Source organism: Symphalangus syndactylus, chromosome 5 (genome assembly GCF_028878055.3).
Source record: "Symphalangus syndactylus isolate Jambi chromosome 5, NHGRI_mSymSyn1-v2.1_pri, whole genome shotgun sequence".
Lineage (NCBI taxonomy): Eukaryota > Metazoa > Chordata > Mammalia > Primates > Hylobatidae > Symphalangus > Symphalangus syndactylus.
In genome coordinates, this window is record NC_072427.2 from 104014108 (window position 1) to 104034708 (window position 20601).

At 42.2% G+C, this 20601-nt stretch overlaps 1 protein-coding gene across 7 annotated transcripts in view; it reads left to right on the forward strand.

Annotated features, from left to right (window-relative positions):
- The first annotated feature begins 3735 nt into the window (after nucleotides 1-3735).
- Nucleotides 3736-20601, forward strand: part of APP (amyloid beta precursor protein) — a 286082-nt gene continuing 269216 nt past the window's right edge. For 5 of the 7 annotated variants that reach the window (XM_055279348.2, XM_055279349.2, XM_055279352.2 and 2 more), the window contains exon 1: nucleotides 3748-4017. In XM_055279348.2, the coding sequence (XP_055135323.1) occupies nucleotides 3961-4017 (57 nt within the window). In that variant the 5' untranslated portion in view covers nucleotides 3748-3960. Of the gene's footprint in view, nucleotides 4018-20601 lie in introns of all 7 variants that reach the window. The other 2 variants (XM_055279350.2, XM_055279351.2) reach the window with 1 other exon arrangement.

Consider the following 20601-nt stretch of genomic DNA (forward strand, 5'->3'; position numbering starts at 1 on the left):
TGTACCTCAAAATGTGACCATATTTGGAGATACGGTCAAAGATGTAATTAAGGTTAAATGAGGTCATTAGCGTGGATCCTAACCCAATATCTGGTGTCCTTATAAGAAGAGGAGATTACGACACAGAAAGACACAGAGGGAAGACCATGTGAGAATACAGGGAGAAGGTGGCCATCTGCAAGCCAAGGAGAGAGGCCTCAGAAGTAAACAACACAGCCAACACCTCGATTTCAGACTTCCAGCCTCCTGAAATGTAAGGAAATACATTTCTGGTGTTTGATCCACCCAGTCTATGGTAAGTTACAGCAGCCCTACAGGGCTCATCTGGCTTAGACTTAACGATTGCTTTTGGTGGTTTTTATGGGGCACAGATAACAGCCTAAACACAAGACGACAGAAACGCGGCCCAGCAGACTATGCATAAAATAGAAATGGGGTATCTGGACCAATTGGAGTCTGCAGTGGGATACGGTTACTAAAACAGTCAAATGCAACATGAGGCTCCAGGCAGAGTGGTGGGCAACATCTCCCGTGTTGCAGCAGTCAGAGCACGCTTCGAGTACTGTACAAAGACAGACAAGCCAGAACACATTTAGAGAACGGCCAAGGTGTGGAGGGAACCGGAAACCATGCCATTATGCAACTGTTGCTGGAAGTGCCTGTTTTACCTTGTGAAGAGAAGACTCTAGAGGAAGAAGTAGCATGAAAACCGCTGGCAAATTTGTAAAGATCTGAAGTGTGGAAAAGAATCATTCTGCTTGGTCACTGGGGATACAAGGATATCTGAGTGGGAGTTTAAAGGCGGGGGATGTGAGCTTTAAATGGGATAAGAACATCCTAGTAACCAGAAATGCCCAAAGATAGAATGCACAGTCTAGAGAGCCAGTGAATATCTCACAAATGGAGACACTTGAAACTAGGATGGGGATGCTGTTGTAGGAATTCCAGCAGACAAGTGGTTGTTGGTTCCTTCCCCAACTTTGTAGGGTTATAACTGGGGATGTTCCTGCATTTTCTGCTTGGAGGATCTGGAAGATACCTCAGGGCAGGAAATGGCATTAAATGCAGAACAGAGCTACTGGCTGAAAAGCAAAAAGCCATCAGGACCTCTGAGTAGTGAAGGAACCAGAGAACATGCAGGCAATGTCCATCATTCTGTTGCAATCGGCAGCATAATCATCTTCCCCCAGGAACATCTTGACCAGGGAATGTGTCAGTGTGGTGAATTTCAACAGTGGAAAGAGAAACTGCTAAATCTAAGAACTTTAATTTTTATAGATTATGATCTCATCTCTACAAGTTTGAATTTCATGCTCAATAAAAGTCCCTCACTCTTTCTTTTTTTTTTTTTTTTTTTTTGAGACGGAGTCTCGCTCTGTCGCCCAGGCTGGAGTGCAGTGGTGCGATCTCGACTCACTGCAAGCTCTGCCTCCCGGGTTCACGCCATTCTCCTGCCTCAGCCTCTCCGAGTAGCTGGGGCTACAGGCGCCCGCCATGATGCCAGGCTAATTTTTTGTATTTTTAGTAGAGACAGGGTTTCACCGTGTTAGCCAGGATGGTCTCGATCTCCTGACCTCGTGATCCGCCCGCCTCAGCCTCCCAAATAAAAGTCCCTCACTTTTAAACTAAAACTGCCTCCTTCTTCCCAGGGCTGGCATCATGGGCATGCAATCCTGGGAAGTCTCACAGGCCCTGCGCTGGGAGGATCCCTAAGTCTCGTTTAACGCTGTGCCATTGTCATCTTAAAATTCTTAATTTTTTTTTTTTTTTTTTTTTTTTTTTTTTGAGATGGGAGTCTCGCTCTGTCGCCCAGGCTGGAGTGCAATGGCACAATCTTGGCTCACTGCGACCTCCGCCTCCCAGGTTCAAGCAACTCTCCTGCCTTAGCCTCTGGAGTAGCTGCGATTAGAGGCATGAGTAACCATGCTCGGCTAATTTTTGCATTTTTAGTAGAGATGGGGGTTTCACCATGTTGGCCAGGTTGGTCTAGAACTCTTGACCTCAGGTGATCTACTCACCTGGGCCTCCCAAAGTGCTGGGATTACAGCCATGAGCCACCAGGCCCGGCCTTAAAATTCTTAATAATGTAACAAAGGCTCTCATGTTTGCATTTTGCAATGGACTCTGCAAGATTTGTAGCTTTGGACCACTTTTCTCTTTGCATTCAGATACCTTCTTTTTTGCCTTATTTACTCATGCAGACCTGGAACAAATAGGGAATTGTGGTGGTAATGTGGTGTAGAAAGTGAACAACTGGGTTTGTCCTGTCACTTGAGGCTTTTCGTTGCTGTCCCAACTTCACGTCACTTACTTGCTGTTAGATTTGGGAGTTCATTAGCTTCACTTTCCTGATGTATAAATAGGAATAATAATAGTAACAGCCTCTTTGGCTTTTGTAGGAAGTAAATGACATGAAGTGTACAAACAAACACTGCATGACGACAAATATTTGTCCTTATTTGTTGAGAACATCCAAAGGACATTCAGGGGCAAAAGTAATCCAAGGGTCAAGACTGAATGCCTAGTGCGGGAAAAGACACAAAACAACATTTAGGGGAGCTGGTACACAAATGACATCCCAGGAGGGAAGTCTATACCCCGCTGGCTGAGCCATCCTTCCCGGGCTTAGGCACCCTTGTCAGCGCAATGAGCAGGGGAGAGAAGGCAGGCTGCAGTGCAGCCCTCAGAAGGGTCAGAGCACTCCCTGGCTTCAGTCCTTCGCTCCAAGCCCTGTGTGGAGTGGACTGTGGCTTGGTGACTAAATGCTACTTCAGGTCAAGAGCAGGGGATACATCTGGGCAGCTCTAGAGCATTCTAAACTATCTGGACACTAACTGGATAGTGGACGGTTTGTGTTTAATCCAGGAGAAAGTGGCATGGCAGAAGGTTCATTTCTATAATTTAGGACAGACACAATGAAGAACAAGGGCAGCGTTTGAGGTCAGAAGTCCTCATTTACGGGGGTCGAATACGAATGATCTCTCCTAATTTTTCCTTCTTCCCCAACTCAGACGGATGTTACATCCCTGCTTAACAACAAAAACAGACCCCCCGCCCCGCAAAATCCACACTGACCACCCCCTTTAACAAAACAAAACCAAAACAAACAAAAATTATAAGAAAGAAACAAAACCCAAGCCCAGAACCCTGCTTTCAAGAAGAAGAGTAAATGGGTTGCCCGCTTCTTCGCCAGGTCCTGCGCCTTTCTCCTTCGGTTCGTTCTAAAGATAGAAATTCCAGGTTGCTCGTGGCTGCTTTTGACGTTGGGGGTTAAAAAATGAGGCTTTTGCTGTCTCAACAAGCAAAGAAAATCCTGTTTCCTTTAAGCTTCACTCGTTCTCATTCTCTTCCAGAAACGCCTGCCCCACCTCTCCAAACCGAGAGAAAAAACGAATGCGGATAAAAACGCACCCTAGCAGCAGTCCTTTATAGACACCCCCGGGAGGCCTGCGGGGTCGGATGATTCAAGCTCACGGGGACGAGCAGGAGCGCTCTCGACTTTTCTAGATCCCCAGCGTCCTAGGACTCACCTTTCCCTGATCCTGCACCGTCCCTCTCCTGGCTCCAGACTCATCCCTCCCACTGTTCACGAAGCCCAGGTGGGCCGTCGGCCGGGGAGAGGAGAGGGGCGCGTGCGGTGCAGGCGGCGCCAAGGGCGCTGCACCTGTGGGCGCTGGGCGCGCGGGCCCCTCCCGGCGCGAGCGGGCGCAGTTCCCCGGCGGCGCCGCTAGGGGTCTCTCTCGGGTGCCGAACGGGGTGGGCCGGATCAGCTGACTCGCCTGGCTCTGAGCCCCGCCGCCGCGCTCCGGCTCCGTCAGTTTCCTCGGCAGCGGTAGGCGAGAGCACCCGGAGCAGCGCGCGCGGGGGCCCCCGGAGTCGGCGGCGGTGGCGCGGGCAGAGCAAGGACGCGGCGGATCCCACTCGCACAGCAGCGCACTCGGTGCCCCGCGCAGGGTCGCGATGCTGCCCGGTTTGGCACTGCTCCTGCTGGCCGCTTGGACGGCTCGGGCGCTGGAGGTGGGTGCCGCGCCTCGGAAGGCGGGAGGAGGCGGGCACGGTGGGGACCCAATCCCCCCCAAGACCTTAACCCAAGTCTTTAATGTAGAGAAGCGGGGGGTCCGTCAAGGGGACCCCTCTCCTCTCCGCCCCCGCTTGCGGACGTCCAGCGCATCCCCGCTTTCCGCCCAGCCCTGCCCCAGGGACTCGCGCTCCGGCCCGCGGAGAGGGAGCGGGCGAGGCGCTGGGCTCCCTGGTTCCGCCTCAGACCCGGGCGAGAAGGGGAGGGGGCGACCCTGAGCCCAGACCCCGACTCAGTCCCTGCCTTGGAAGCGGGGACTGGGGGAGGCGAGAGACATTCAGATAGGGGGGAAGGGGGAAGGAGCACGTGGGGAAAACCGAAAACGCAGCGTCCCTGAAGCCAGTCCTCTGCTCTTGAATCGTTGCCCTTTCCTTTCTCTTGGGCCCTGGGGAGGAGGAGGAGTCCGGATAGCCCAGGCAGCTGCGGGCCCCTCGCTTTTCCCAGCGTTCTCCGCCTCGTTTCACCTTTCCCTCTCACCCCCACCCCCCTTCCTTGCTCGAACCTCCTTTCGCGGCTGCTGGCGGGGCCGCCTGGGTGCGACCCTAGCCCGAGCCGGCTCCGGGGTCGCGCACCGCCTTCCACAGGCAAACTTTGTGCATTTCCGCGTCTCCCTTTTGTGTAAGTTGCGAGAAATGGGAGGGGTCGGAGACCCATAGCCACCCCGCGCCTTCCCCAAGCCTGGACGTCCCGGGAGTTCGTTCGCACCCTAAGCTTCTGTCTGAGAGGCAGAAGGTCCCCGGGAACAAAAGCCGCCACACCCCGCCCTCGCCGTGGGCCGAGCCGCGTTAGTGTCAGTGCGCCACCGAGGCTCCCGCCCGGCTCCCTTCCCGGCGCTGCGCGTCCGCCTCGGAGGGGGTAGAAACGCTGCTGGGGCCTCTGGCAAGAGCCTCGGGGCCCCTCTGCTTCCCAACCTCGGATCACCTCCGAGGCTTAATTTTGTGCTGGGCTGTAAAGTCCTTGGCGGGGAGGAAATAAGGCGGAGAGTGGGATGTGCGTCTGGAAAGGGCAGTGGCGGATGGTGGGGAGGCACGGGCTCTGTCCTGTGCATCCAAGGAGGCGTCTGTCTGATTAAGGCGCGGCCTCTTCCCTGGCAGCTCTGGGGACTCTGGTTTAGTTCCCCTGGGGGCACAGGATGCTGGGGAGGGTCCGAAGGGTCTTTTTTTTAGGGTGCAGATAAAAGGATTGAATTGAGTGAAGATTAAGACGGAGAAGATGGCGCCTCTGCAGTGCAGCAAAGAAAAGCTGTGTGGAGGCTGCAGCCTAGTGAAATCCACCCACCACTAGGTGTATAACAAGTCTTCCCCATTCATCCAACTCTCGAACATTCAGCTAACGCCTGTGCACAATGACTGTTTTTCTTTACATCTAAAGATGCTTAGAAGTTGTTTGCATGACAGTTGGGCCAGAGGAGGTTGTATTTCACTTCGGCTGAGTTCCTGTTTGGCATCTTAACATTTGCAACCTTCCCTCCTCGTTTTTCCCCTCTTTTCCCCCAACCTCCTAGTAATTTTCCAAAAGAAAAAAAAGCAATTTCCGGACAGATGTTTTCCTGTAATTCCACTGAGGCTGTACAGACTATCACACCATTACAGTTTGTTTCTAATTTGCAAGGTCATTGAACTTTTTTGCCTTCTGATTTTTACCCACAAGTGGCTCAGGAATCACCTTAGGGCTAGTTAAGACAGTTGTTTTAAGAGTTAAAGAATTTTGTTTTCCATGTTTTAAAAAAATGCACTTGGAGAATTCTGATTTCTCTCATGACTTACATTTATTTGTAGAATTATTCCAGTTTTCCTGAATGGTCTTATTACAAATTAAAAACCATACATTTAAGGAATTAAAAGCATATGATAACCGTATTTTTGAAGCTTTTGTCGAAACTTAAATATGTAACTTTGTTGAGCAATATTTCTTTCTGTATAAAAACAGGAAGCATGTAGGCAGATTCGAATTTAGTTTTTGGTCTGTTTAATTGCATTAATTTGCTCTTTCTGCCATCTTTTGGGACCTTTTCAGTAGCTATTGTTAACTCCTTTAAAGGGTGGAGGTGAGAGTCAAATTATTCCATTTTGCGAAGTGTTGGTAGAAGGGTAGGTAATTCAGTCTACTGAGGTTTGAGGGTGGTTTATCTGGTTCTCTCTGTGTCCACTGAAAAGATGTCATTACGAGTTGACTGTCTTTTATAGAGCTTAGAAAATAGGTCTGCTGCAGGTGGCTGTAGAAAAGAAATGAATAAGGGCAATGATAATGGGGCCTTGGCTGTCGGGGGAAACACGGTTATTATCTGGGTTGATGATTTTGGCTGGTATGTTGATAGAGGTGTGAGTTTAACAAACCCTAATCCATATGATGTTTCACTACCCTAATATTTATTTGTTTATTTATTTTTAAACCTAGCTTCCTCTTAAGTTTTATTTCCCTCTGTTGCGGGTTTAACCTCAATCATCTTACCTTTGTGGTAGTGCTAATTTATAGTTTATGGAAACCTGCTGCTACTGACTAGTACCTCCCTAAAGGTAGAAGCCGACACACAGAATAGTAAAGCTCAGTTTTCATGGTGATCTGTAAGGAGTCACGGTTCTTGCTAATCGGTGAGAAACCATGATAACTGGCAGACTGCAGAAGCTTTTCTCTTTTCACCGTAACCAGCAGAGGCTCCTGAACGACATTTGCAAGGCTATTAGTACTGCGGAGAAGTTACTAGATGGAATAATACTGGTCCTGACTGAGGAAATGAAAAGGAACATGCAAGTTCACGAGGTTAAATGAGGAATGGCTGATTCAAAAAAATTAAAAAGAAATAACGTGATCAACAATATTGGTTTGAAGGAATGGGAGAGGTTATCTTTATGTTGAGTCTTCTTGCTAGAGGATCTCTATTTTATGTTACTGTTTTTTGCATACTAGAGTCTTCTACAGATACTTGTATGAATGTTGTCAGTCATTCTGGAAATAAGCATAGCTATTACTTGCATTTCACGTGGCCACTGAACTATCAGTGAGAAGTGCATTAAATTCAGTAGAAATGTACATTGTTTCTGCAAATTGTATTACCTTGAGAATCTTACAAAGCATCTTTCATTAATACATTTCTTTTAAAATCTCTATCAATTACAAATGTAAAGATAAACCTGTACAGATGCATTTTAAATTTAAAACTTCCAGAATGTAAGGTTTAGTTTGACTGCATACCTCATTGCCTCCCCTTCCCTCCTCCCTCCCCTTACTCCCAGGAAGTTTGCAGGGTAAATAAAACATGCACATGATAATAAAACAAAATGGAATGTACTAAAATACCAAAAGGAAAATACAGATTAAGTATGTTGAGTAAATATGTTACAGAGAAAACTTCCTGTATTTAAAAAGTGTAGGAACAATGGGATGAGATAATAGATAATCCTGGAGCATTTCCTGGTAGTAAATTTCCAGCCAGGTTTATATCCCAGGTCTGGGGATTGGAGGTTAAGTTTTTGCATATACAGTATTTGTTTACATTCCTCTCTGCCTCTCCCAGACAGACAGACACACACACACACACACACACACCTCTGTCTGTCTCTTTTTCTCTCTCTCTCTCTCTCTCTCTCTCTCTCTCTCTCGCTTGAGTGACAGATGCTGGTGCAGGGTACTCTCAACAGGGATAGGGAATTCGAAATAAGGAGTTGAGAGGTCAAAGGTAAGGGGCTGAATGCAGGACCAGGGAGCTTCAGTAGCATCTTGATGGAGGGAGTATGAGATGAACAAAGCGATTCCCTGAGTGGCAACGAGGAGGATAGGGAAAAATCACATTTTCTGTTTGTGTTTTGTTTTTGTCTGGTGGTTTTCAACCTCTCTCTGTTTCACTTGACTATACTTGATTATGAAGTCTTTTTTTTTCTTTTTTTTTTTTTATTTTAAAGATCTCAACTGGCTTTGTTGTGATTCTGCATTCAGGCAACACTATTCCGTAAAATAGTATAAATGTTCTGATGAGTTAAACAGAGGAGATTGGCTTTGTAGACAGAAAAGGGCTGAAGAAAACAGAAACAAAAAAATCTTTTCCTTTTCATAGTGAGAGTTCAGATGCAAATGTACGTAGTGGGGATGGATGGGAAATGCCGTCTTTTGCAAACCCTTGGAAACACCGTCACCCTGTGGGTCTCACAGCCAGTGTACAGATACACCCTCATGAGTGGGTGGGGGAAGACAGAAGGTGGCAGGGGAAGGAATGAGCACAGCCCAGAATGAGTAACAAGTTTAATCAATAAAATATGTATTTCTTTTTTTATTGTTGTGTAAGAAGAAAAGCAGACAGAACTCAAACCCTGAGGCTGATTTTGCAAGTGAAAAGCTTAATAAAGGGGGAAATGTTATGTAACTATTTCTTCAGTTTAGTGTGGATGGCTTAAGAAATAACCATTACTGTGAGGACACTAGTATTTTTCTTGGAAAAAAAAGTTTGGCAGATTTTCCTCTTTAGATTAATCTTGGTTAATAGATATGCTTGAGTGGTACCTCTTCAGAAGTAGAAGTCTAGCAAAAACTGGAGGACAATGTTTGCTCTAGGAATAAATTCACATATTTAAGTTTAAAAGCCTGGATATGTTCATCAATTAATAGCTTTATGAAAAAGGGATGCTTAATAGATTAGCTAGCTGAGTATTCAAAGAGGGCCACAGAAGTCTCAGGTTCACATGTATTCAATCTCCTGAAATACAAACCTAAGAGATCATTTTATTTAGGTTTATTTTGTGTGGCTACATGTTGAAGAAACATGCAATAGAGATTTAGCTTGAACCTTGTGAGACTCACAGTATCTTACAAAAGAAGACAGTTAAAATGGGGAAGATGAGAGGTTTTTAAAAATCTCACCTCTATAGAAAGAACCGGAGTTGTTCTCAATTTATAATGTTGATTTTGATGCCAGGCATGATGTTAGGCCAATAACACTGAGTCATTGAGTGTTTCTCAGGTATGTAGAGAAAGCAGCATTGCACACTGATCAGGAGAGTTTGCACCAGGGCAGGAATGCATGGGCATAAATTCTGTCTTTGTCTCTTTTCAGCTAGTGACCATGGGCGAGTTTCTGTGCCTCAGTTTTTTCCTTTGTAAAATGGGATGAGTATTTCTAGTTATTGAGGATCGAATTAATATCTATGTTAAATGCTTGAAACAGTATGTTAGTTAATATATATGTAACCTGATGACATAGCATATGCACTGTGTGTTAGTTGCTACTATGTATGGTGATGATGTTGATGTACAATGGGTATATGTAAGTTTCCTCCATAGTTGAAAGTTAAAAATCTATAAGATGTTTCACTTATTGACAAATTACTTATTGGCCAATTAAGACTATTGCAGGAAATTGGCAGATTGTTGTCTATGAGTTTGATCTAAATTTAAAAAGCACATGGTATCTCAGATACAATTTTTAGAATACATGTTATAAAATTTCATTTATTAAATATGTATTGTGTATTTCACTTGGTTTTTTGAAAAATGAAAATAATTTATGCTCATTAAAAAATTTAAAACAGTACAGAAATGTGCAAAAAGCATAAGCATGTTTTACACAAATGGGAAATACCTAGTTTTTTTTTTTCTTTTTTTCCACATAACATGGATGTAGACCTTTTTTTTTTTTTTTGAGACAGAATCTCCCTCTGTCACCCAGGCTGGAGTGCAGTGGCACCATCTCGGCTCACTGCAGCCTCCACCTCCTGGGTTCAAGCAATTCTCCTGCCTCAGCCTCCTGAGTAGCTGGGATTATAGGCGCTCACCACCACGCCCAGCTAATTTTTGTATTTTTAAAGTAGAGATGGGGTTTCACCATGTTGGCCAGGCTGGTCTCAAACTCCTGACCTCAAGTGATGTGCCCACCTTGGCCTCCCAGAGACCTATTTTTAATGTTGTGCACACTAGCAGCTGGCCACAGATGTCTAATATTGAGCAAGTTTATACACTGGCTTGATTATTAACTATTAGTTGGCTATCAGCTATGTGCAAGGAACGGTGAACAAACTTGGTTTAGTTTTCAGCAGAATCTTTCCTAGCAAAACGAATAAACAGGCTTTGCCAATCTGGGTAGAAATGGAAGATTTCAAATGCCAGCAAAAGAATTTTGGTCCTAATATGGAAGCTTGAAGTTATGTTCACCCAAGGACAGGGAAACCAAAAAGCAGATTGCTTGAGAATGCGGCATTTCTCTAAGAAGTCAGTTTCAAAATAAAATGAATTTGTATAACCAGCCATGTTATGGCTGTTACATCTTTAAAATTTTATAGTGATCTGCTGTTTAATTGAAATTATATATTTTTTTAAAAAATCAGCGTATGTTGCTCAAAAATAAAAGGTTTTTAGCTTCAAAAGCAGGCTAAGGATATTTGAAAGCCTTGAGTGTATGAAACTGGTGATACTGTGGTTAAATGATGATTAACACAGTGAAAAATCAAGAAGCAGAGTCCCAAAGAATGTACATGGGTTTTTGTTAACCAGCTCATATAATTATAATTGTCCTGTCCAACTAAAGACAAGAAGACAAGAAGTGGGTTCACATATGAGGATGTGTAATGACAGAAGCCGTATTTGTAATAAACATCCTGATTACGGTAGATACAGTGAGGAGTGATTAAGATGGTTCCAGAAGCAGGAGTGAAGGGTCCATGAGCAGGGATGAGGAATAAAATAGGACAAACATTTTGGAAAAGGGAAAAGACAAATAAGCCTGTTTTGTAAATGAGTGGATCCTGATGAATGTCAAGTGCAGTGATTCCTTAAGGTCTTATTAATGATGGACCCAAAACAGTGTTTGAATCTCCTAATTTCCAGATGGTTCGTCTCTTTTTTTCTTCACAAAGTCAGAAGGTTTTCTTATGAGAAATCTGATTCAACAAGAATAATTGTCACTTCTTTTGTTTTTTGGTGATTTTTTTTTTTTTTTTTTTGAGACTGAGTTTCACTGTGTCACTCAGGCTGGAGTGCAGTGGCGTGATCTTGGCTCACTGCAACCTCCACTTCCTGGGTTCAAGCAATTCTTGTGTCTCAGCCTCCCAAATAGCTGGGTTTACAGGCATGTGCCACCATGCCTGGCTAATTTTTGTATTTTTTTTTAGTAGAGACAGGGTTTCACTACATTGGCCAGGGTGGTCTCGAACTCCTGACTTCAAGTGATCCACCCACCTAGGCCACCCAAAGTGCTGGGATAACAGGTGTGAGCCACTGCATCTGGCCAATTTTTTGGTGGTTTTGATAGGAATTTTTTTTTTGTCTGATTCTTTTTTGAGAGAATCTAATAATTTGTCTCTTATTTAATAATTTGGCTTTCATTAGCTTCCAGAAAGCCACATACTGTCTTCATTGAAAAATGTAAGGCATCCTAGATGATAGAGACTGATAAATTACTTTTCAGCCATAAAGGATACTTACGAGAATAAGAGATCTGTTGCATAAAGAAAAGTCATTTGTATTAAGTGAAGAACTGCATTATTACTCTTGTTGCTTTGCTAAATTTCAAACCTTGAAAGACTAATATATTTTGACCCCTTGGAGATATTTTACAGGAAGAAAAATGAGAGGTTGAATCCTACTGTTGAGATAGACTTACATGTTTTAGACCTGCCCCTCACCCCAAGTCACTACAAACTCATTTGTTTAGTTTTTCCTTGTCTGTGTGTGCTTGTTATTTCACAGTAAAATTAGTGAGGCAACATAAATTTTATTTTTAAGAGAAAGTAAAGAAAATGGCTTTATCCATTAAAGGTTGATTCATCTTGAAAAAAGGGCTTGTTATATCTGCTCCTACCATTGGATGAATTTTCAAAAGCATGTTGATATTGTGTTTGGTTTTGTTTGTTTTCGGGACGAGTCCTCACTCTCACCCAGGCTGAAGTGCAGTGGTGTGATCTGCAGCCTTGGCCTCCTGGGCTGAAGCCATCTTCCTGCCCCAGCCTCCAGAGTAGCTGGGACTACAGGCATGTGCCACCACATCTGACTAATTTCTTAAATGTTTTGTAGAGATGGAGTCCCCACTATGTTACCTGGGCTGATCTTGAACTCCTGGGCTCAAGCGATCCTCCTGCCTCGGCCTTCCAAAGTACTAGATTACAGGTGTGAGCTATTGTGCCTGGCCAACATTGTTTTTATAAATATCATTACTCAGTTATTTTGTTTATAATTGAATTGATAGGCTCATAGAATAAAGATGGATAAGCACTGTTTCTTAACCGTATTTATTGATTTTTTTCATCTTTCAAAAAAATCCTCATCTACTCAAAGATTAAGCCTTTAAAACTGATGCAAAGTTTTTCAAGTCTTAGCTTAAGTCTTCAGAGACTAACATTAAAACCCATCATATGAAAAGTCATATGTAATAGCAAATATTCTCCATCCTGATGCTCTCAATTGCTTATTATGGTTTAACACAAATATAATTTTGTCATTACAGTAAATTAGTTTGACGATATAACTGAAGAATACCTAAGAAACTCCCGTAGAAATGTGAAAATGTGCAGACAAATTATTCTTTTTTTTTTTTTTTTTTGAGACGGAGTGTCGCTCTGTCCCCCAGGCTGGAGTGCAGTGGCACGATCTCAGCTCACTGCCACCTCCACCTCCTGGGTTCACGCCATTCTCCTGCCTCAGCCTCTCCGAGTAGCTGGGACTACAGGCGCCCGCCACCACGCCCGGCTAATTTTTTGTATTTTTAGTAGAGACGGAGTTTCACCGTGGTCTCGATCTCCTGACCTCGTGATCCGCCCGCCTCGGCCTCCCAAAGTGCTGGGATTACAAGCGTGAGCCACCGTGCCCGGCCTCAGACAAATTATTCTAAGAATAATTCATCATAGATACTTACGTATTTAATTGATTAGCAATTTAAAATGAAAACCAAATTTCTGTAGAAATTAGCTTATTTTCATACACAAAGAAACCTAGATTCTTAGGGGTACAACCAAGAAAGGTTCACTCTTTCATTTCACAAATATTTTTGAGGTCCTTGCCCCCAAGAGGGTAGACAGAATAAAAAGGAGGAAGGAAGTGACTTGGACAAAATTAAGTTGGGTAAGGAATATAAGAGAATGCTACGCAGAAGGATGTGTGTTGTGAATGCAATAGTTTCTGTAATATTGTCAAAGTTCTCTGATCATTTCACTACGTGAAGGTAAACTTAGATATCTGGGGGAAGGAACTATATATTTACTGTAATGTAAAAGAATAATTGTAGACAGGAGATCTACTTTAGATGATTAAATGTTGAAAACAAGTGGTGGGGGAGAGAAGTTAGTATTGATTGTGATCACACACTTTTCTATACAGTAATTTGATCACTCATGATAATGCCTTACATTTTGTATGTACTCAATAAATGACTACTCTAGAAATTTTGTGTTGTGGTGATAAAGAATTACGTTCAGATTGAAGATTCGAACAGCTGTGCGACCTTATCTTATGTTTAAGAAACTGTGAACAAGCATAGAAAGAAGATTAAAGCCTTTTAAATAAGATTCCTTTTTTCAGCCTCTTTTTGGAACATTTTATTGTGAAAAAGTTTCATTTATAAATACTGTCAGTATATCATGTTCAGTCATTTGCAACTGTATTTCAGAAATTCAGTTGGCCTGCAAAAAAAAAAAAAAAATGCCTCATTCTTGAAATATTTCATCCATGCCCTGATTGATTGGGACACTTTCAATAGAGGGTGCCTAGACATAATTTTGTGTGAAGAAGGTAGTAGAGTTTGGAAAGAAAATGTGTATTGGAATTAAATTTAGTGGCATCAAAATGAAAATTTCCTGGTCATTGTCTTTTGTTTTTTTTTTTTGGCCCCTTTTTTTGGCCATTTTACAGCTAGTGTTTAGTGTGACGAGGATCAAAATTGGTCCTTTAAAAAAATGTATTGAATTCTATTACCTCTGTTATCTAAAAGAATTGTATTTTTCAATTTGAAGGGCTTGAAGCCAATACTACTATATACCATTAACTTGACAGGCATTGAAAATCTAATTGAGGTCATTATGATTAGCCTTGTATCTTGCCAGTGTTTTCTCAATCTTATTTTGAATGTTTTGTGTCAAGTGTTAAATCCTCTTATACCACAGAATCCAGAAAATTTAAATCCAACAAAAGTAAACCGAATATAAAAATTCTATGGTTGTTGTGGAGGGGCGTTCTTGGCTAACCCATAGGATGTTTGAATGTAACGGCAGCTTACAGAACTGCTGCTAGTTGAATTGTGGAGGGTTTCACTTTTAAGAGTACATTTGAGACAAAATTGCAATTTTGGAATCACTTGTTCCTGCTTGTTCAGTGAAATAGGAGAGGGGGGAATTCCTGAGGGAAGCTGGGAGATTTCCAGGTGATGATAGAGTAGCCATGTGAGTGTTCGGCTGAAACAGAGTAGAAGCCAAGTCTGTTGAACAGAGGTGGCCTTAACACTGAGTATCAATCAGCATGGCCATTAGAGCTGTCCTGGACAAACATAATGAATGTTGTGGTGGCAGAGAGGGTATACCTAAATGTACAAAATTGGAGGCTGACATTCCTTGTTTCTTGGTAGTTCCGTTCTTCGTATTTGCTATTTGGATATTTCACTTCACTTTTGTGAGCTAAACTCAAAGGTTAAATTTATATCATTGTGAATTTTCTGGGTCATATTGTAGGGACACAGATGGGAAGCATCCCTTCAGTTTATTGAGAGTATTTCTTACGTGCCTGTGTTTTTAATTGTATTTATTGATTTAATAAATAGCCGATGAGATGAGAAAAAAATATTAGTGTCTTTTTGTTGCAGAGAAAAAGACATTGGATGCATTCTTAGAGTTTATTATCACATGTGAAGTTATTTAGATTTACAAAGCAATCTGACATGTTGACTTCATTGCTGGTTTGCTCATTTCTATCAGAGGTTGAACACAAAGCCAAGCCTAAGCCCGTGATTCTTCTGTGCGCAGATGAGGAGGAAGGTTTAATGCAGAATGTTTAACTGAATATTTGGATTGTGCATTCACCGTTGTTTCTACTGCAAGTTTTCTCAGGGCATTTGTGATTGACTTCTGTGATGTTGACAGTTATTTGGAGTTAAGATGTTTAAAAAATTATTAATTTATGACCTGGTGCGGTGGCTCACGCCTGTAATCCCAGCACTTTGGGAGGCCGATGCGGGCGGATCACGAGGTCAGGAGATCGAGTCCATCCTGGCTAACACGGTGAAACCCCTTCTCCACTAAAAATACAACAAATTAGCCGGGCGTGGCGACAGGCGCCTGTAGTCCCAGCTACAGGACTGAGTCAGGAGAATGGCGTTAACCTGGGAGGCGGAGCTTGCAGTGAGCCATCGCGCCACTGCACTCCAACCTGGGCGACAGAGCGAGACTCTGTCTCAGAAAAAAAGAATTTACTATCTTATTGTTTCTCTCATTTTGAATTTTTGAAATTATCATTCATTTTATGGACATATACTGCATGGATTCTGTGTTTCAGTTATGACAGGAGATCTAGAATCTGGGTGGTGCTGTGAGTAAATAGAAAGGTAGCTCAGTCTGTGCCTTGAGGAATTCTGCAGTCCAGTGGAGGAAGAAAGAGGCGGAGAAATAATTAGGTACAGTGTGCCAAAGGCTATAATAGAGGAGGTACAAAATCTTCCCAGAGAAGGCGGACAGCATTTGAACTAGGTTTCAAGGATGCGTGAAGGTGAACTGGAGTGGGGAGGGCTTCCCAGACAGAAAAAACTGCGAGGGTGTAGAGTTTCAGAGGAGGAAGCCCAGGGGTATATAAGTGAGAGAGACAGTGTGAAATTATAAATTTTGGAGGCCCTTAATGAGTTTGAACTTCATTTTCTTAGCGATGGAGTACTTTTAAATGTTCCTAAAATGGGGACGAGGCATTGATGATCATGGTTCAGTTAGGTTTAGGAGCTTTTTTAGAAGTCATTTTCAAGGTCTGCTTAATCTCATGGGCCAGATAGTGACACCTCGACGCAAGGGAGCGTGTAAATGCGCTCTGTTAGCTGGGAGCATTGCTATCAGAAATAACATTTCCGGCTCTCTTCTTAAGGATAAAGGAGAGGTAGGATATTGGGTGGCAACTGGCATTCTGGGATGTAGAAGAAATACAGTACCATAAAGGGATAGAGGAAAATGGGTAGACTTAACGTTCTGAACCAAAGCAAAGATTCTCTGTGAGCGATTAGAGTAGGCTTTTGGGATTTGCTTACCTTCCCTTATCTGCTAGCCAGCCACACAGGAAGCACATGTTTGTGGAGTGACAGAGGAGGAGGTAGGAAATGCTTTCTCATTTTTATGGTAGAAACATCTAAGAGCTGAGCCTTCATTCTGGCTGAGAGAACTCTAGATGGTTCAGACTTGCATTCCTGGGAAGGCCTTCCAACCAGAGTGATGGAACAAAGCAATGATTTCTGTGGCCCTGTGTGGACAGCAGTGGCAGTCAGTTTACTCTCCCTGTTGGTTAACCATCTTTCGTTTGATCTAGAGACTTCCTCAAAGCAATTTTGTTGTGCTTGTTCTTTGAAAGCAACAGCAGACAAAACAAGCTTTGAGGTTTTTAGAAAAGAGCTGGATACTGAGCACCTCTTTTGGGCTAGATCTGTCTGTCATGCTGAACCTGCTTTCTGTGGCTGCGTAGCTTTTCAAATCTGTTTATGCTTGCTGGTGTTACTGAAACAGAATGGGAAGATCTATGCAAAAAGGAACATTGCTCTTAATAAATTTATGTCAGCAAGAATGGGACTGCCATTTTAAAATTTATTTTAATTCCTTACCTATTTTCTTGTTCATTTCAATTATTCTGAAAGTGATTAAATGAAGATATGTCACAGAAAGTAAGCTTTGAAGTCAAGATGTGGGGAAAACCTGTAGTTCTGAGTAGGCCTGATAGAATCATCATTGTTAGGGAGTATTTGGAGGTTTTGTAGTAGGGATTTTGTCTTCACTTAAATATTTAGTTTAAATATGTTCCAATAGTTTGACGTATTACAGGATCTGTCTTAAAGAAATGTCTAAAATATGATTCCTCAGAAGCTGCTCTTGGTTTTATTTTCTGCTGTTGGTTTTACTTTCTAACATTTCATTTTGATCCCGCAGTTTTAAGAGTAATCAAAAAGGCCAGGCACAGTGGCTCACACCTGTAATCCCAGCACTTCGGGAGACTGAGGTGGGTGGATCACTTGAGGTCAGGAATTCAAGGCCAGCCTGGCCAACATGGTGAAACCCCATCTCTACAAAAAATACAAAAATCAGCCGAGCGTGGTGGTGCATGCCTGTAGTCTCAGTTACTCGGGAGGCTAAGACAGGAGAATTGCTTGAACCCAGGAGGCAGAGGTTGCAGTGAGCCGAGATCATACCATTGCACTCCAGCCTGGGCACCAGAGCCAGACTCCGTCTCAAAAAAAGAGAGTAATCAAAAAGCTAGATTATTTAAATCTTGGGATGTCTTCTTTAAAAAATGTTAAACTGTCAGGAAAATTATCACTTCTGGATACCACCTTCAGAAAAATACATGAAAATTTGTGCGTGTCTCAAATAGTTGTTGATTTATGAAAAATTAGAAAGAGTAGTAATCAGATGTGTTTGAATGTCTACTTCTGTCATATCACATTGCTCATATTTTTGAATTATACTTTTTTTCACCCGTGAAAGCCTATGTAGGTAAGTTTGAAAATTTTAATTATATTAGTATTTGAAAATTAAGTAAATCTCCTTTAATTCATGCATAATTTTTTAATAGTCATATAGTTTGTGTTATATAATTTGAGAAACTTGGTTCTAAAAAATTGTCTGCCAAAGAATGTATCTTTCTGAATTCTGTTCTGCTTTCATACATCTGAAAATATTTGAGCTATCATAACTGGCTATGCTTCAAACCCAGTCTGAAATGGGTGGCCTTTGCCAGCTTTGGATTGTAGAGCTGGGGGCTGTTTGTTTGCTTTATCTGATTTAAAATAGTCAGTAGTTTATTTTGCAGGCAGTTAGATGTATACCTTTGCATAAAATCATTGAACTGAAAAAGTTGGCACTCCAAGAATATGTTGTGAGAAAAGAGAACTTGAGTACTCACTCTCGACTCACCTGAATCTTATTAATATTTTATTGATTAATATCTGTTGTATTTTTAAGTAGATAAGCTCTCTAGAAACTATCTCTGCTTCTTTGATCATTTAAAATATATTAAACAAATTGATACAGATTGCAAAAATTAGTTGCAACGTTCCTAGTTAGATATCAATGAAATAAAAATGTAGTCTATTCATATGAGTTCATTTTAGTTATTCCTACTAATATCAAATGTGTTTTAAAAAATGGGAGATTATTATCTTTTTATGAAGTAAGATAAATTATTACTTTATACATTTAATTCAAAGAAAACAAAATAGGCTACAAGTGCCTGCATAAAGGCACATCCACTTAGGATTATTGTTAAGGCCTACAGTTGATAATTAGGATTCAGTCATAGTGTAAATGAAGTGATATCTTTTTTTTTTTTTTTTTTTTTTTTTGAGGTGAAGTCTCACTCTGTTGTCCAGGCTGGAGTGCAGTGACGCGGTCTTGGCTCACTGCAAGCTCCGCCTCCCAGGTTCACGCCATTCTCCTCCCTCAGCCTCCCAAGTAGCTGGGACTACAGGCTTCCGCCACCACACCTGGCTAACTTTTTTTGTATTTTTAGTAGAGACGGAGTTTCATCATGTTAGCCAGGATGGTCTCGATCTCCTGACCTCGTGATCCACCCGTCTCGGCCTCCCAAAGTGCTGGGATTACAGGCGTGAGCCACTGCTCCCGGCCGGATATCAATTATTTTTAGACCCAATGATATCTGCTGTTGATTTATTGTTGGTGCACAAAATAAGAAAACAGAAGCATTGTTTTAAAACAGCCCTTTATACATTCAGCCCTTTATACATTTAATATGGAAATGGTAACCTCCAGGTCTGTATTCCATACAGATTCCTGGGTTCATTTCATCTGTGAATTCCTCTGGGCTTCATGCATGCCCAGGACTGACTTTAAAGCAGAAGTATCCAGTAGAGGTATAATGGGACTGTTAGATCTAATTTAAACTTTTCAAGTAGCCACATAAAAAAATAAGCAGATGAAATTAATTTTAGTCTGTCACTAAATTCAAAATGTTATTTCAACAGGTGGTCAATATAAAAGCTATTTATGAAATACATTATTTTTTCATATTATGTCTTCAAAATTTTCACATTTCACATATTTATTTTTTATTTTATTATTACTATTTTTTTGAGATGGAGTCTCAGTCGGTCGCCCAGGTTAGAGTGCAGTGGCATCATCGTGGCTCACTGCAACCTCCACCTCCTGGGTTCAAGCAATTTTCCTGCGTCAGCCTCCTGAGTAGCTGGGATTACAGGCGTGCACCATCACACCCAGCTAATTTTTTTATTTTTGGTAGGGATGAGGTTTCACCATGTTGGCCAGGCTGGTCTTGAACTCCTGACCTCAAGTGACTTGCCTGCTTTGGCCTCCCAAAGTGCCAGGATTACAGTCGTGAGCCACTGCGCCTGGTTACATATTTCACATATTTTAATTCAGACCAGCTGCATGTCAAGTACTTAGTAGCCACAGATGGCTAGTGGCTACTGTATTGGACAGTGCAGCTCTAGGAGAGTCTCTTCAACCTGCAGCTGTCTAGGAAGAGAATCATAGTTTCTGGAACGGGTAGAATCTATAAGACCTCCTTTTTAAGCTTCTCCACTTTACAGATGAAGAAAGTAGTATCTGGAGATGTTGAGTCCAAAATCACCCACATTTTAGGAATCAAGAGCCCAATCCCTGTTCTCTAACTTCTAATCTCTTTCTTCATCACTTTTTCTGCTCTATGTTACTGCATCCCCTTTAATTACTAAGGTACTAATGTTAGGTTGTTGCTGTCAGTTAAATATTAAGCCAGGAGCTTGAAAACAATCTGGCCCACTTGAAGGCATGGCCTGATTTGGACAAAACTTGTGGGGTAGGATGAATAGAATTACCAGGCATATCTACAACCTCTCTGTGGACTAGTATTATACATATATGAGATGATGTAGGGTCCAGTGATCAGTTCATCTTTTTCTGTTGTGAGCACTGTTGGAATAGGAATGGGGGGACCTTTTGGGACCCAGGATATGTGATTCTGAACCATGAAATGTCAGATGCCCACTAAAAGGAAGGGGGGAGATGGACATGTCATTACCTTACACATTTTATTGTCTGTATGGGTATGTAAACATGTACATATTATAAGGAATTGCACTTCATTTCTGGGCTTCTGGAAACACAGATGTTAAGATTTCATTTACCTCCCCTTGTTTTGGAAGGCTTATTGTGTGTGTGCCCATAATTCTTACCCAGTTACACTTAAAGTATGATACTTTTTGACAGCTTAAGCCTAGTGCATTCCTGGCATGTAAAATAGTTATTTTCAGAATGTAAGCAAATGTGGAAAGCTTACTGCCTGACATGGAGGGTTGGAGAAGTGGGATTGGTGTTCTTTTGTTGTGAACTCATTTTTGTAACATACTTGTTTTATAACGT